Genomic DNA, 18,313 nt, shown 5'->3' on the forward strand with positions numbered 1-18,313 from the left:
CAGTGCAGGAGCCCTATAACCATGCTAAACTTATGCTGGCACTACATCCACAGAACAGATAATCTGCGTGTCCTTGACACTTTTCATCTTCATGCTATGGGTGTATTTTATTTATTTTTCTATAATAAAGATGAGAGACACCTGCCCAGAAAGAAAAGAAAAAAAAGTCTGCTAACTTTTGTTTCTTTAGCCTTTTCGGAAGAATGTTTTTATACCAAAAAGCAGTAAACTTACCTGCTTATCTGACGCTAATGTCTCAGTGGCAACTCTGCTATTAAATCCACAAACATGTGACAAACTTCTTAGCAGCAGTAGAGTTGTTGGATGGGTGGAAAAAAACAAACAAAAAAATGAAAGGTAGGCTTCTCTTCTCTTATGGGCACATAATCGGGATTTCTCTTCACATCTGAGTCGGGTCTGTTGATTCCATACCTATATCCTCTGACAACAGTATCAAATGCTGTATGTGCACTGAACTGGCACCTCTTTTTCTATCACATATGCTCTAAAAAATAAATAAATAAAACATAATTTTGTTCATTTAAACAATATGTTCTTCTACCTAATTTATTCCTGTTTTATTTTCTGTCTTCTGTTGTTCCCTGTCCATCATTAGCTTAATATGATTTCTTATTTGTCATTTTATTGTTTTTTCCTATTAACAGGTGCTTTGTTGGTACTTGCAAGGAGGTGATTAGAACTTTATGTGTAATTTGTTACCTTTGGCAGGTGTTGACTGATTTTTGGTGCACACTTGCAGAAGATTATTTACTTTAAATACCTTTCTGAAAAGGAAAGGTTATACACACTTGGACTCTGAAAACAGATCTTTTCCCAAGTCAAGGCCTTAGCTTTCAGAGTCGTGATGACTGACGGTAGGGTGTAAGAAAAGAAAAAATCTGGTTTAGTAGTTAGCAGTGTTGGCAGTTAGAGCAAATATTTCTGACTGCAAATGAATTCATGTTACATGCCACAATGCAATGCAAAATAAAATCCTCCCAGTGTCATTTAGCAGAGTAGATTTTTCAGTGTTACTGCAATGAGACTAATTTTATTTTATTTTTTTGCCAAAGCTGTAGTTGGGATCATTTTTTTATGTGTAATCACTTTATCTTATTATTTAATTGTTTACTAATTCTGAACCATGTCTTTCAAGTAGCTTAGCTGAATCTATAACTGCCAGGTTAATGGTTTTTATTCTTTTTTTTTGTTTTTTTCAGGCTGAAAATGCATTGGCTGCAGTGCCAGAGGAGAGTCGCTCTGAGGGAAAAATAAACTTTAAAGTTTACAGAAAATATTTCACTGCGGGAGCAAACTACTTTGTGATTTTTATACTTATACTATTTAATATTTTGGCACAGGTAAGTTGCTGAGAACCACAGATAATAATGATTGTATTTTGGTTTTGCCTTTCTACTTAATGTAGTGTATGCCTTGTTATTGTGATGTTTCAACTCAAAATGTGGGGGGACGTGATGTTCTTTTATCTATTAATTTTGTAGTATACTTGGTCAATTTTTAGGTATCAGCATGGAGTTTTTATACAGCATTGAGATGTCTTGCACAGATCCTTATTTCAACAGTCATAATTATTCAATAAAATTATAAATCTCCTGGCAGTGCAGCACAAAAATTATAAGCCAGTCTAATTTTTTGAAAATACAGAAAAAAATCATGAGGTATACAAAATATTATTTAACAAATCCAAAGAAACAATACCTTCCTCAACTGGAAATACAAAGAAATTGACTGGTTATGGAAGGATGGGGTATTACAGAATTCATAAAATAAAAGCTCTTCTGCTGATAAGTGCAGGTTAAAAGAAAGGCTAGAAGGAGGGTCACTAGAAGAAGAGGAAAGTGAAATATTGTGCGTGATGCAGAGTGTAGCAAGTATGTAAAAGAACTTTTAGACAAGGAAAATAATTTTGAAACTTACTGCAAGAAGTGGTGAGTTGAGGAAGCTGTGTGAGGACAGCCTGTTGCCTTTCTCTCTGTTTCCTGCAGAGAAAACTCAAATTCATTTCATGGAAATGATTGGTCTTGGCAGTAAAAAATAGTATATTTAGACATGCTATGTTCTTTTTGCTTCTCCTTGAATTGAGTCTGTTTGAAAGGTAGCTGAGCAAGATCAGATCTGTGCAATAGAGTGCCCAGAACTTAAATTAGTGTGAACAGAGGTGTATTTTGAGATAAATAGTCCTGTTATAAGTTTATAGTCACCTCTCGGCACAGAAGGAAGGTGGCAGTAGAAGTTTTTCCCTCCCTCTCCTCTCTCATCTTCCTTCGATCCTGTTTCTGGTAATTATCTCCTGTAAACACAAATTTCTGGACTGGTAACATCAGAAAGTTTGTTAATCAAAAAGCATTTTGGAATATCTGTAGCAGCAAATTTAGGAACTGAAAAAATGAGTTCTTTAATGTGCAATTAACATACATTAGGAAGAGCTACTATATTTTGCTTGCTTAAGTGTATTGCTTTCCTTTAGTTTGCTATCATGTAAGGTAATTTAAGGTAACTTCTTTCTTTGTAGAGGATTCTAATGCACCTTCTAATGTGCTTTGCAAATTGCTGCTGGTCTTGAAAGACTGGATGGCATACTTTTCTGAATATGTGATGTTTTCCCAGAGAACATAAAAGAATAGGAAGGAAATTTAATTTTCTAATGTTTTTTTCATTTTGTAAAATGATTCTTGTATTTGCTTCTTTTATTCAAGGTGGCATATGTGCTCCAGGACTGGTGGCTTTCTTACTGGTAAGTTAATGATAATAACTCATCAGTCATTTCTGTCTTTTGAGTCAAGGAAAAGAGTTGTTTGTCAAGTAGAAATCACTGTTGTGTAGGTAGGGGAAAAAACTGTTCTAGGAAACTTGATTACTAATCTCTACTCATTTTGTGAGTGGAAAAAAAAGTAAAACTTTATGCTGAAGCTGTGATAGCTTCTCATGGCGTGATGCATGACAGCATCAGTACATGGGATCTTCTGAACTGAAGATTTCAACACAGTTGAACCTAGAAACAGTTAAACATACTCATGAATATTTGCGGAATGTGATTTGATGATCACTATCTTCTGTATTTCCACAGGGCAAATCATCAAGAAAAGCTGAATGTCACAACAAATGGAAATAATGGAGCAAATGAGACTGAACATCTAGACCTTACATTTTATTTGGGAATTTACGCAGGTAATGACACACGCATGTGTGTGTCTATGTTCTAAAGATCTATTATTTATTCTACTGCAATAAGCATTTTTGAGAGGTGCAAAGCAACAGCAATATGGGGAAGTGTGATTTCTAGCAGGAACTGAGTAATGAGTGTCCTAACAGATGAGGAGCCTGAGTCTTGCTTCCTGACTAAATTTATGGGAGTAAATAAATAAATAAAAGCAACAAAAGAAATTGGTTGAATGCAGGCTCTTAATTTGCTTTGCCTGGGTTTTAGAAAGTAAGTTTGAAACAGAGTATTCAAAATGTCAGTCGTCAGAAGGTTGTGGTTGTTGTCTGTACTAACAGGTCACTCAGCTAAATCTTCAGCCTTTATATGGATGGGCAAGAGGGATTAGAAATTGATCCTCATTCTTTGCTGTTCTAAAACTTGGCATGGCAACATTGCTTCTGAAGTGCCGTAGCAAAAGAACCAGTTTTCGAAAAGCCTCCTAGATGGGTATGCAAAGCAAGGAGTTGAAAAATCATTTCAATATATAATATTATAATATATCTAATAGGTAGCCATCTGTTTCTGAATATCCGGAAAAGGGCATTGATCTTTGTCTTCAAACACTGAACCATATGAAAATGCTACTCTGAAATGCAGTGAAAATTGACATAGAAAAATGTGTAGAAATACACTCTCACGCTCTGCTGTTCAGCACTTTTAGTGAATTACAGTTTTGCTGGGGACAGTAATTTCTTGATTGAGATATGGATGGTAGGTCTAAGAAAACAGGTGGGATACCAGAAGCATATTCGCTTGAATGTATTCAGAAACCTCTGAATACATTGGGTGAGAGACGATAGGTGGTGAGTTCTGTGTTTGTTTTTTATAAGAAGCTATGGGATTGAAGTACTTAACTGTGTGTACTTAACTGATATGGTGTGCTTGGCCTGGGAAACAACTATGTGGGAGCCAGATAACTTGCCCTGTATTTTCAGTGTAATGCCTTATTTCATGAGCCATTCACTGGACTGCACAGTATGATGAAGGATGTCAAACTTGGCTTTCTCTGACTGTATAACCTATGTCACCTTGCAGAAAATTTTATCCTTTAAGGCAAATTTTATTCTAGATACCAGAAAAGCAAAAAATAACTTTGATACTGAAATGTGCAGATGGCTCAATGAAGTATTTGCAATGGGTGAAGAGAAGGCATTGTTACTTACATAGAATGTGATATTGAAAAAATTATAAGAAGATAGTAAATTTCATATAGAGCACATAATTTAACTTATTTTTTTCCGTAACTTCTAAAACTGTATAAAGTAATTTAACAATTTTATTTCTAATTCTCAGTGTTTGAAAAAAATCACTATGGTAGCTCCTTCCTCATCGTTGTTGTTTCTATGAGATACAGATTCTGTATAGGCAGTAAATGGTGTGCAACAAACCGAGCAGTTACGCTTTTTCTTGCATTCTGGCAGGATACCTCTGTAAGCAGCACCTACAGCCCATTGACCTAACCACATTGTAGCATTTAAAACCTCGCTCTTTATTGCTACAGCTGTTCCGGAATTGCATCCAGTTTTGCCCTGTCCTTAGGACAGGCAATGTGTTATGGTGATAGTTAAAGCCTAATTTCAGGGTGTCCTCGAGGCCTGAGCAGCTGGGCTTGCGGTGGCTGTGCTCCGTTTCTGGAGCAGATCACGTAGAGCCTGGAAGGCCTTGCAGCCCTGCCAAATGCAAGGTTTACACCCTCGCTCTTCACCTTTGGGCTCTGCCCTTCGTCGGCTGGGAACTTGGGCAGGCACATTGCGGGTTACACACAGCAAACAGAGCAGCAGCGATCTCATTGTTCTTCCCTTCCATCTTTTGCCCCGTAGCTCCTCTGTCTCGTAAGTGGAGGAGTGCCCAGAAGAAAGACAAACAGGCTGCAGACCAATTCCCTAGAAGGGCTCTATTCCGCGTGGCATAAGGGATGCATCTTCTGCCGTGTTAAAGGAATACACATCATTTAAATGATTTGATGTGGTTTACAAGGGGAAGAATGGCATGAGTGGTTTGGGCTGATTGAGAATAACTCGGGGTTGTCTCTAAATAGCCACGTGTGTATTACTTGGTTAATACCTGCTGGCAAATGCTGAATCTTCACAGTGACCTCTGCAAGCCACAATTATACATGGCACTGTGAAATGAATTTCTTAGCTGAGCTGTTATGCAGACGGTTATAATGCAGATTTATTTTGTGGGTTAACAGACATTTCCTGCATTCCCATAAAGTGCTGATTCTTTCAAACAGAAAAAGATAAATTGTTTAAATTGACGATATGACACTAACTGAAGCTAGTGACAAATATAAAGAACCTGTGTGCTGCGCTCAGTCTGAGTCCCTAGGCTTACGTTTTGGATTCTTGCTATATGCAGAAGCCAACAAAACCAGGTTTTAGCTCAGTTTTATTTTGGAATGTGCTTGTGAAGGATGGATATCTGTATGAATGCTCTGGTTTTTCTTTTTTAATTTCAGGTTTAACGGTGGCTGCAATACTGTTTGGCATAATAAGAAGTCTTCTGGTGTTTCAAGTTCTCGTTAATTCTGGTCAGACTTTGCACAACAAAATGTTTCAAGCCATTCTGAAAGCTCCTGTCTTGTTTTTTGACAGAAATCCTATTGGTAAGTTTAATAGTCAAAAAACCCTTAACATTTAATGTACCTCATTGATTATGTTAAATATACTATTTCTGAGCAGTTATGAATTTAAAGTATTTTTGTACCTTTGTGGTTTTTGCTTCTTTTAATTAAAAACAAGTGTGGTGTTATTAAATTAAAAAGTCAGAATGTTAACTGCTTAGTGATACTTGATCTTACTCTCTTCAAAACTGTGGCTTTGGTGTTGTACATCGAAATGCTGGTTAGTAGCACCAACTGCTAGTTGGTGATGATCTGATTGAGTTAACAAAGGTTTCTCTTTGAAATCCCGAATGTATATGCATGTACTTTGTGGGGATGCCTTTCGTGTGCTTTTCTTTGAAAGCTTGACCCCAACAGTTATTTGCCCTTTTTAATAATAATTTCAAGCAAGTGTGGTAAGTGGCAGTTGTTGAGAAACTGAGTAGCTTGGTGTCCTTCCATAGTAGAAAATGTGTAAAGAATGCAATTTAAGACTGTAATCCAGTTCTTCAAATGAAAGAAGAGAAAAAAGCTGGGGCAGGGTGAAGAGTGTTGGGGAAATGCGGTGGGGTTGATTTGATGGCTGGCATTACACGAGAAACAGAAATCTGATGTGCCTTCTGGCCTTCATTCTCGTGAAGAAAACGAACCTTTGCCTGATCTCATACTTCCAGAAGCTGTTTGATAGCTGTAAGGGTATGTAGGGATGGCTTTATTGTTTCAGAGAGATCAGTAATATTTTCAGGAAAAATATTCATGTGAAGAAAAGGCTCAGGTCTACAATATGACGAGTGAAACATGCATAATTTCCCCCTTTAAAAAACAAAAATGTACAAATGCACAAGTTTAAGGCTGTGTTACATGGCCTGCTTGTACTGTGAGGCTGTGGTCATGTAAACTGAAGGCAGCTGCAAAGGGTCAGAAGTAAAGCTGTAAGCTCAGGAGGCCGGTTAGCGGAGAGCTAGTGAGAGCATATACATCACAAGCAATTGTGGGACTAATGGGGTTTGTTGTCAGATACGCAAGGTTTATCCTTTTCCCTCTTAGGTCTTTGTATGCAGCGTGCAGTAAGTGTATTTTTGAGGCAACGCATAATCATCTCGTAAGAATGCCCCAAAACCTGGCTCATTGTAACAAATGAAGTCAGGGCTATAGAGTAAACGTCGGGGACAATGCAGAGTAATAAGAAATGGCTTGCTTTGTAACATACTGTGAAGCTCAAATTAGCAGCGCTTTGTAAAAGAGTGGCATTCCTGCAACCTGCCTATCGCTGGTATTCACACACTGTCATGACTTGGTGATATGTGCTTCTCTTTATCAGGAGGCATTTTAGAATGGAAGATTAACTTCAGTGTGCATAGATGTCTTTTCCTTCATCTTTCTTTTAGTCATGGTAGCATGCAAAGGTACAGCTGTTCTGATCTATAGATCTTTTGAAAAAGGGAAAAAGGGAAGGAAAAAAGATTACATGGGAGACTTGATGCTCTTATTCCGAACTGCAGCATGTAGCAATTCCGAATTCTCTTTTGAATGTCTTTGTTTTACCAGCTGATTTACGTGTTTGCTTTTTATTTTTACTGTGTATCTATCTTCTTTTAGACCTTCAGATACTATTTGCATTGGGGTAAGGTTTAAGTGCAAGCCATTTTTCTTTTATTTCTTGTTTTCTTCTTGAAGATGCCATACTGTGAAAGACATACTGAAAAGAAATTGAAATTACGAAAGCCCTTTTGTAGCGTTTTGATTGTGATAGCCAATCCAAGCTGTTAGTTAGCATATCGCATATTAGCAAAGCTGATACCGTAGTGACAGAGCTGTCATTTAAGCATCCAGTGTGTTCTCAGTATTTGTGTGAAGTCTCTAAAATGACTGCAGGAGCATTTGCTGAACTGACTTTTGCTGTTTTATTTCTCCGGAAATAATCTGCAATTAAAAGTGCCGTCGTCAATGTTTTGAATACACAGTGATCCATTTCCAAAGTTGAGGAAGGAAAGAAATTAATAGACATCCCGAGCTCTAGATAGTTCTTACTGGGGAAGCAGACTGATGAGCAGCATCAGGGAGTCGACATCAGGAAATGGAAATACGTGGTGAATCATGACATGTCTGTCAACTCCCAACAGTGTAGATCCAATCAGTCGTGGTGAATAAATGAAATGACTTATTTCTTAAATAAAAAAATAAAAAGGCATTTTGAATCAGTTTAGGCACGAGTCCAAGATTTCTCTTTATATGTTGCATTAGCAATATATAGAGAGGCCTGTAAAGGGAATAGTAATGAGCATCTTACTCAGTGTAAGAATTCAGATGTATTTGTAGGAATTTATATTATATAGCACAAACAGTACAGGAATGTGAGGACCCCTCTCTTCATTTTTTCCTTGCCACCCAACAATATTCTTACATACACAGGTTTCACCTTCCTGTAAACAACTAGGCATGACTTCTTTAAGAGTGGTTTGCATTAGAAGAACCTTGTTAATAAACGTTTCTTTCCTAAGCAGTTAATCTGACCCTATAGAACTGATCATCTGAAGTGAGTAAAGCTTATTCTGTTACTCAGGATTCACAAATTTATGACTGAAATTCAAATTTATCCGTAGATACCTGTACAGCACCACTTAAACAGCTACAGTGAAAGCCTGATGGGAAGTTTTAGGCTACATGGCTGTATTTTAGGATTTATCCCATCAGACGACAGAATTGTTTACTTTCTCCTTTGGAGTGTAAAGTTGACTTTCTTTTAAAACTTCCTTTGCTCTTTTATCCAAATCCCACTAAGGGAATTGCATGCATGTCAGAGTGTCTGTAAGGAGGAAAATGTGGACGTTCTCTACTTCATAGTGAATGCTTGATATATATTGCTCTTCGTGTGTCACTTGCAGGAATAAAGGGGTTGGTTTCTGTGCAAGTCTAGCACAAGAGGGCAGCATGATCTGTTTTATCCCAGCCTAGCATTACAACAGCTTGTTAGAAGGCTAACAAAATTTATCTGTTATGTTTTTAGAGATGATCTTTGAGGAATGGATTTACAGCCTCTACACCGAGCGGTGTAGTGTGATTCTGTTCTGTTATCCTCATTATCTGCAAGAATAATATTTTCTCTTTTACATGGCAAGCTTGTTGGCCTCTTGTAACGCTGAGTTCAGGAACTTTGTTGGCTTTGTAATTAGTGGCCAAAAGTCAGATAACCCGAAAGAGTCTGATGCTTTGCTCCAGTCAAGGAGACTTCAGACATTATTCCTGGCATTTCTTTTTCAAAACGTTTGCATCATTTTAAAACACATTTGATAGAAGGCTAGGTAAAAGGGAGCAGGACTTCAGCAGCAATAACTGTTGAATTGGGAGTTCCTTCTTTTAAAATTAGTTTCTTATTGATAGTGTTGAAGATCCTAGTTTTGTCAAGCTTCAGGATTTGATTTGAGATTACTTGCTTAGCTTGTAAATAAATTGTTCTTTTCTGGGATTTGGGGACAGAGATTTCTTTAGAGAAGGAATGCTAATGTATAACTGCATCACTTTCGGCAGTGGTAGTTTTAGTGGAGATTGTGAGTAATTTTGAATTGCATTGAGTTTAGGAAACTGAAACCTGCTGCTGCTGTGCTGATGGGTGCTACAAGAATGAATGAATGAATGATATGCATGAATTTGTTCAGATAAAATAGGAATCTCTTCCCCCTCTAGAGATCTGTCTAAAATTCAAATTGAACCAGAACCACTACAGAAATGCATATGAAAGCTTTGCTTTTTTTTTTTTTTCCCTTTTCTTTTTTTAATTTGTCTCTCCAAACTCTTCATTCTGACAGTTCATGGAAGGAGGAGAAATATTTTGGCAGGCATTACAGCATTCCGGCCTTCCTAGAAACAGAAAACACTGAATTGTGTGATGGTTGTCCTCTATCTGTTAAATTAGCAAAATTAGCAGCTTTTCTTTTCTTGTCTTTTTTTTTTTTTCTTTTTTTCTTTTTTTTTTTTCCCCAGATGCTTTGTGGAAGCTGTAAATAAACGTTGATCCCTTTGGGTGCTTACCCAAACTTTGAGGGTTGACCAGGTTATATTCTCCTGTCTTGGCAGCCAGAAGTGACATGCTGAAGTGATAGCTAATAACAGGATATAAAAGCAAACTCCAACTATTAAAAGATAAAAATGTGAAAGAAAACTGGTGTTCTAATGAAGAGTTTCTTTTTCTTTAAGGCATAAGGATTTTAATTATGGTGTTCATAAATCAAGTGTTGAAACACCTATAATTTGACAGAGAAAGTTTCTTTATAGGATTAAAAGCTTGTTCGTCAATGCACAAGTGCCTATCTGCATTTTATCTGACAGAAGCTTCAAATGGGCAATGTTGTTAAAGTATTTAAGCTGTATAATATTTGCAACAAATATGGTATTTCAGCAGGCTGAAAATTACAATGCTGATAATGAGGTTGTTAAATTATAGCTCTATCAGTTGGATAGTGAAACTGCTCTAGTTAGTGTACATTAATGTCTGCTTGTTCACACAAGTGATTCTGCTGAACAAGTAGCATGTTTAAACAAGAAATACTGGTCTTAAACCCTGTGATTTATAGTAGGTGGTGTTTTGGCATATCATGCAGTTAACAAGGCAAAGCTTCATGTTAAAATATTTCGTTTGTAGTCTCATTCATCACCAATATAAATATTCAGTAGCGATGCCAGAAAAGGTATTGTATTCCTATTTGACTCAATGACTCAATTGCTTTCTTTTTTTTCTGAAACAAGATCTATGCTATCTTTCCGATGCAGTTTTCAGATATTTCCTTGTGGTCAAGGCGAATTCTGAGGGATTGTGAAAAAGTATCCTAGCTCTCTTGACAGCTGGCATGTTCTCTTAAGCTAATACAAAAGGACTACATTGTCCTTAACGTAGCAGAGGCTTTGTTTGCCACTCTCTCTTCCAAGCGCTGAAGCGTGTTCACGTGTGCATAGGTTTGCTAGTTTATTTTGGAGAAAAAAAAAAATGTCCCTACAGGACGGCCTCTTGTTGTAAAATAAAAACAGCCTCTCTCTTCCTTGTTGGTAATCACTTGCATTTGTTGGTGGTGAGATGACAACACAATACGTCCCATCAATCACCGAGATCCTTAACAACCGCACAAGGTTGTAAATATTATGTTTGGGTGTTTGAGTGGAACAGCTCGTCACTGGAGTAGGTGTGGTAATTAAAACCTGTTAGGTTGCTACATGCATTCACACACACACACAAAAAAAAAATCTTTAATGTTTTTTCATCTAACAATGGCGATGTGTACTTTAAACCTTATCAGGGCGTGATTATTAAATGATATTTTGTGGGAGTTGCTCATTTACTGCTAGTATTATCGTGGCTTTTGTTAAGAGTTTAAATAGCCTTACGCTTCTCTGTGTTTTATCGCTATTATGATTCTGTCAGGAGCCTTATAAAGTTGATTACTGTAGGAGTAGTCTTCAAAGTTAGTAAATAGCACTGCGGAGTTATGTTTACATTTATTATCCATTAGCATAACCCAATTCAACTCTATCCTCTTTTTCTCTGCAGTAATAATTGAATGAAACTTGGCCGTAAACTGATGAGACAAGCCTATTACATTTCCGGTTCACCAAGTCAGTGCTCACCCTATTTATACTTCATATGTGAGATAAAATTGAAAGGTTTAGAGAGAAACCTGTTCATAGAAGGGGACGGTGCATTATTTCAGACAGAAGTAGTGGGAAGCCTGTGCCGATGACCGCTCCCGAGCTCAGTCTCCTGCTTCCCTGGCATGAGATTTCACGTGCCTTCACAGGGATTTTCTATCTTCCTCACATTCAAATCCCCCTGCTGGGGAAGATGGCCTGCTGCGAAACTCATTTCTGACCATAAGTTGACCTGCCCAGGTACTTCATTTCGGGTTTTTCATTTGCTAAAGGGACCACAAAGCAAGCTGCTCCCACGCCTCAGCCAAAGGAGAAGGAGGCACAGAGGAGCCGACGAGGATAAACCTCATTGAAAGTATGGGGTTTAGAAGGCTGGACAGAAACCATTCAGAAACATGGCAAGTGAAGTGAAAATGGTGTTATGTTTCAGTCTTGCATAGATAGCAGACTATTTTGACGAGACTTGAGACAAGTAGGAAGGAAATAGTGGTTGGAGGCACTTGAAAACTGAGGGAGAGGCCGCTAAACATCAGTGAAAAGCTGTGAAGGGGTTAAAAGAAGGCCTCGCTGACGTGATGCTACTGCAAATCTGCTTTTGGACATAATCTGAATCATGAAGGGCTTTTTGGTTTTTATAGGAACTAGCTTAAATATATTTATATTTTTGCTGTTTTTCATTTGCTTAAAATTTGCTGGATGTTGCCATGGTTGTTTTAAGCAGTGGGGACTGGAGGCTGCACGTGGCTAGGGCCTTCCCTCTTGCTGTTTATGGACACCAGTTTTAGGTGGGGAATGGGCATTTTTGAAAAATGAGGAAAAAGTTCTCCAAAAAAAACCACTTTCATTCTAACTTGGAGCAAGGCAGAAGCATTTCCAAAGCAGTTATTTTGGGGAAGAGCAGTGCAGGGAGAGCAAACAGCCAGGCTGTGAGAGTGTGGGAAGGGAGGCCCAAATCTTCTTGCTCTCCAAGGGTCTGGAAGAGATGGGGCTCCCACATCTCAGGATAAAGCCCCACACATGAGGCCATTGGCTTTCCTGGCCTCTTTCCCAAGCCATAACCTTTTATTGTCATCTCTTAGAGACACACAGATACAGTTAGACCACTGTGGTGTTTGCGGAAAAAACAGCCCATTTTGTTATTTTTTTTATCTGAATGGCTGATAATTGAAAGAAAACAAAGACTATTACAGTGCAAACTCATTTCATTAGCTCTGGTTTTCTGCTTTATAATGCACAGAAATCTCTCTCCCAGATGATCCTAGGTAATTTGCACTGCAGCATCTGGGTGAATTAATTACTCTTTTTTTTTCCAGATTGCCAGCATCTTGCAGATTATGCAACAAGTGAAGATTAGTTTGTGCCTGTGGTGATCTTAGAGAGTGTTTGGAAACAAAAGGCACTTCTCGATCCAAAATTAAAATTTTAGTGTAGGAAAGAATGGATGTTGTATGTGAATCTGCCTGTTCTGGCAATCCAGAGTAAGAACTGAATGATAGAAATCTAAAACCAGAGTGGGGTGTCTCTGCATTTGGAGGTACTGACTCGAGCACTACATTAGCGGGCTTATTCTGTTTGAAAAACACAAACTTGGTAGTCAGAATTAATTACTGAACTGTTTGTGAATAATGCAAGCCAACATTGCTTGATTGCTTCCACCCTGTCTTCCCCTGGTGTTCTTTTTCTAGGAATCGGTTTGGGCAGATATTTCGCCAGTTTTTTTTTTAATTAAGTATTCATCTGAATACATACAGAGGACCTCCTACAAGTTTAGATTTTTTTTTTTTAATGTTATTTAAAGCAAAATAATGCTATGTTTTCAAGAATCAGTGGTACGGCAAGCTGTAAATATTGACTACTACCAGTCTTAAGACAGCTTTACAGAGTATTTTAAAATAGTATCAAATACTTTTTTTTTTTTTTAAACAAAATCTTTTTTTGTTTATTATCTACAGAACAATAGTCCTATAAGTAGAGTAGCATTAGGTAATGGACATTTTAATTGTTGCTTGTGGCAATACCTGCCTTGAGGTAGATGCCCTGAAACTGGAAACTGCATGTTCTTGGAGGTTTGGTTTTTGTTAATGCTCATTTCAATTTGGGCACTTGTTGAACACTTTCCTAGGTGGTTCTCACTTGAATGTTTTGTTGGCACAGCTTTTGATTTCTGCCGGAGCAGAACATTTAGTTGTGGTAGACCCTGGCCAGAGGTTGTGGAATGAGGGGATTTGTGAAATGTATGAAGAGGCTGAGGCTGCTTTATCCACTGTTCAGCTAAATACTAGGTAGGAGAATGTACTCACAGAGCCAGTGTGTGAAGCAAGCTGAGTGGTATATAGGAGAAAGATATTTAAGTCTTCATTCTTGACTGTTTGGTTCACAACAGAAGTGTGCTGTATGCTCATGAAGTGTTTTCATTTCCCTGTTGGACTTCTTACTGCTGCAGAAGATGTGTGAGTGACTGCTGACCTGACGTGCTTGCAGATGTAGCTTGGCTTCTTCCTTCCTCATTCTCCAGTTAAAAAAACATCTATTGAGGTCAACAATACACCGTAAACTTTTATTGTGAGCTACTTGGGCAATATATAGGACACCAGTAAACTCAAAGGAGGCTGAAGTTAAACTCATAAGGTCATGTTGTTTCTGTACGCCAGGATGTCCCTTGAATTTTACCCACAGTGTACCTGAATTTATTCTCTACTCTTTGTGTCTGGGAATGCTGTTCTTCATCTCTCCCAAGCTCTTTGCGCTGTGTTCTGCATACATCCTGCTTGCTTCCAAGCATAGCTATTCACCAGTCTGTGTTAGTGTTGAGCTACAGAGTGCAGAACAATCTGACGGCACATGGAAAAATGAGAGGGTGAAGATTTGGAATATGAACGTTATTGTTGGCAATTATAAGGTATAACAGATGGAGGATAGATGGCCTAACTCTTTTCTTCGTCAGTTTTCTTTTTATCAGATGTGATGAGATTTTTCTGTGTGTGTGGTAAACCTGTTTTTTCTCAATGAAGTTATTGTCTGTTTAATATGCAAATGATGCAATGAAGAATATTTCTAATTCATGCGTGGGCAAAAAATAAAAAGAAACACAGCTTTGTGGTAAGCTTCCCTTCATCAGGAATACATGTTCCTTGTCCCTGCGTGTATTCATTTCTCAGTGTCATTTCATGTTCATCACTTTCGAGTGTTCACAACCCAAAACACAGTTCAGTCTGAATTTTCAGACAAAGTTTTTACATCTGTTTTTAAGATGTCATAACTAATTTCTCATACCGGAGTACTGTTTCCATCCCATCCCTTCTAGGACATGAGCAGAGGACAGTAAGTAATTAGATGCTGGGAGAATTTGCTCAGTATTCTGTTTTTTTCTCCCTTCTTTTTTAATGTGAAAATTTAAAGCTATAAATAAACTTTACATGACCTCAGTCATCTCTTCTTCCAGTACACTTATGTTTATAATCTGTCATGCTGCTCTTTAGAGAGAAGGTGGTGAGTGTCTGCCTTCACTTGGAGCATTAAACGTTTTATACGTGGTGATCATGTCACTACGTGGGATAATGAACAGTATCAGACGTAATGTTGCTGTCTATCACTAGTTGTGTTTGCTTTCTTTTTCCTCTTATTGAAACAGGGGGCATATTCTTAATGCTGGGCAACTTAGTGAAGAGCTTTCTATTTTTGTTATGACCTGTAAATGTGAGCAAATCTTTGCAGTGCCTAATGAGGTAGGACCCTAGCTCTTTCAATTTACAAAAGGAGAGACTAAAAGCAAAGTGAAGTGCCGGGGTTCCTGTGCCCATTCAGATCAGGTTTGCTGTATGCCATTACTTGGTTAAGTTATTGTTAAGTATAAAGTAGAAATGGCTTGTTTGTTCAAGTAAGGTTATCCTTTCAATAATGGAGGTTAAGGGCTCGGTGAGTAAAATAATGGGACTTCTTCAAATCCATGATTACTTCTATTTTCTAGTAATTTAGGATTCCAGTTTGAATAACATATATAATGAGAAATGACCAGGCAAAAAAGGGTATTGACAGAGATTAACATTAGCTTAGGTTTATCAGGTACTTGATATAGAGTCAGACTTACAGGGCATGGCTTGGAGCTCCAAAGTTAGATTTCTGCCCTAAAGCTTATGGCAAAAGAGCTGTATTTCTTGTACCCGAGTGTGGGAACTCAGGGTTCCTAGCTGTCGTATGGGCTTACGGATGGGTATTATACAGTACTCAATATTCAGATTTTCACCACAAAGAGAAAGGAATGAAACATAATTTAAATATATATATATATATGTTTTGCTTGATAGTAGTATAATGCCTCTTTCCTTCCTCTCTTCCTTCATTCCCCAGACTCCTCTCTGAATAACAATTAGTCATTTTGCCAGTTTCAACAACCAGCCAAAAGTAAACCATTGCTGTTAGCCTTCCAGGATATTTTTGGTATTCCCTGACTTAAAAGGATGGTAAAAATGGCTTTAAGGAAAAGTTGATGGCAGAGATACTTTCAGTCAGCTGATGCTCCCCTACTGTTGGATAAAAAAAAAAAATACATGATGGTCATATAGGGCAAAAGATACCTACAGAAATCTCTGCAAATTTAAAGTACAAGAATTGTTTAATACAGATGATTTTAGCTTTAGAAGTGTCTTTTTTTTTTTTTTCTATTGAACTAATAATATAGAGGAACATTTTCTTCCCAATATTTTCAACAGAAAACTAGTTATACTGGACTTGGTCTAATATTAAGAAATCTTATCTAAGGAGTACTTTATCTAAGGAGTACTTTCAAAATACAACCAAACTTGAGAGAAAAAAAAAGTGCCTTGAGGTTTTTATAAAGCTTACAAGTTTTAATATTCCAAATGTGTAGTGACAATGATCTTTTTTCATAATTAAGCTACGAGTGTGGTTTAATACTGAATTCAAAGCCGTTCACTAAATGCTGCTTGTATTTGAAAACCAAAAATATCCTCAGAAGAAAAAAAAAGAAGAAAAAACAATCCCAACATATTTTTTTTTAATTGAGATAAGAAAAACTAAACTCTGCTGCACCTCCGTTTAATAATGAGTGTTGCTCAGCTACTACCAAAGGCTTAAGGAATAGTGTTTAGAAGTGATTGTTCAGAAATAAGTGTTTCTCACAGATTATGAGGGCTTATACAGATGATTGTGTTCACCTGCTGAGTATTTGAGAGTGGAAATGTCCAATCTGTCACTTTCCAGAAGTGGTCTTTTGCTTAAAACTAAGAAACCTTCCTATGGAAAAATATGTTTTCATTAATTGTTTTCCCATCTTAGCCATGCAATAAAGAAATACTATTATGTACTTCCAACAAACACACAAACATTTTTTGAACTGCAAAATCCAGACTTTCTGAAATGATCTGAGACATTTTCAGCTTAAAATGTACTCCTGTGAGGGCAGGTGAGTTTGTTAATAACTTTGCACTTTGCTTGTGGTTTTTTGTAATTCTGCTCTGCAAGATATTCAGTTGCTGTTTGAATTCTTTTTATTAGTTGTAAAGTAGGCATGGAGATGTTTTGAACAGAAGTCTTTACCTTTTAATTGGAAAAAAAAAAAATGTGCAGAAGGAGAGCAAGCTAGTATTACATTTCTTGGAGAAACAGGATTCGTTCTTTGACTCCACAAGGAGGAGATGCAAGCTAGTAACCTCCAGTGCTAGAATAGGTCAGAATTTGCAACCTTCTTTGGGTTTGTATTACTACAAAGTAAATGTGATGGTTTTCAGCCTGGAAGAAAAAGACTTAAAAGGCCCTTCACATCCCTTAGATATTGTGTAGAGCAGCAGCTTGTACTTGTTTTTCATCTGGTCTTTGAAGGGATGGAGGTTCTTTGTAATGGGCCTTGACCAGCAGACTAGACAAACAAAACCCACTGTTGATCTAAGAGGAGATGCAGTGGGTGTAATGCTTGCTCCTCAGACCAAATTTGCCTCTCGCTGTATTTCTGTTTCTGCTCTAACACCCAAAGTAATTCAGAGAGGGAACAGAGCAAAGCAAAGCAGTTATTTCAATTCCTGAATTCTAGACTATCCTCAAAGGCTCTGATACTTCGATCTAATTTGGTCTTCTGATTTTCTGTTGATTCTTCCAAATGCTTCAGACTTACTGAGACAAAAGCCTCTTTCTTCACAATTGTCAAATTTCATTGAATCTCAAGTCTTGGTGATAGAGCTTAATTGTCAGCAAAATAAGTCTTGGTTTCTGTAAATTGTTTGATCCTCAATTGGTTTAGAAGTGACAATATACTTTCTTTTACAGGGTTTAGATATTGTTTCCATGTGGCATATGGAGCAAAGTTGGACCAACTAAAGAAATTATTTCAATTGTTTTCTGTCAGGAAGGCTTAGACAAAGAGCTTAGTCTCAGATCCTTTAAAGTTCAGGCATCTGCCACTAGGGGCAAAAATTATTTTCCTGTAGGCATTCGCCTTTTATTATAGATTTACTGTGCTGCTTCACTTTGTTGATAATCTAATTTAAACCTCAGAGATGAGTCATACCTCCTCAATGGGATTCAAATCCAGTTTGAATTCTCTGATGTCAGAACCTTTCAGTTCTTCTTTTCTCAACATAATGGTCGTTTGGGAGCCTGAATGCGCTGAGGAGGAAAGATTGTGACCCTTGCAAGCAGTAGCACATTAGTAATATTATTTTACAGCATATCTAAGTCTTGTTATCAGTGTTCATTTGGGTTTCTCGATCAGGTAACTTGTGATATCTTTATTTAATTCAAGTCCTAATCCTGCTGGGTGGTCCATTGTGGACAGACCTCTGAAGGTATGAGGGTGGTGGTACCCTGCTGAAGTAAGGAGTCTTCTGTAAAGTGGA

The 18,313-nt window shown here is 37.5% G+C and overlaps 1 protein-coding gene across 1 annotated transcript in view; it reads left to right on the forward strand.

The window, feature by feature from the left end:
* The window catches only part of ABCC4 (ATP binding cassette subfamily C member 4 (PEL blood group)), a 148,121-nt gene that overhangs the window by 47,975 nt on the left and 81,833 nt on the right, over positions 1–18,313 (forward strand). Inside the window, exons 16-19 of the mRNA XM_027443227.3 lie at positions 1,221–1,361; positions 2,718–2,755; positions 3,089–3,189; positions 5,685–5,831. Of these exons, the coding sequence (XP_027299028.2) occupies positions 1,221–1,361; positions 2,718–2,755; positions 3,089–3,189; positions 5,685–5,831 (427 nt within the window). The remainder of the gene's footprint in view (positions 1–1,220; positions 1,362–2,717; positions 2,756–3,088; positions 3,190–5,684; positions 5,832–18,313) is intronic.

The sequence above is a fragment of the Anas platyrhynchos genome, chromosome 1 (assembly GCF_047663525.1).
Source record: "Anas platyrhynchos isolate ZD024472 breed Pekin duck chromosome 1, IASCAAS_PekinDuck_T2T, whole genome shotgun sequence".
In the NCBI taxonomy this organism is placed as follows: domain Eukaryota; kingdom Metazoa; phylum Chordata; class Aves; order Anseriformes; family Anatidae; genus Anas; species Anas platyrhynchos.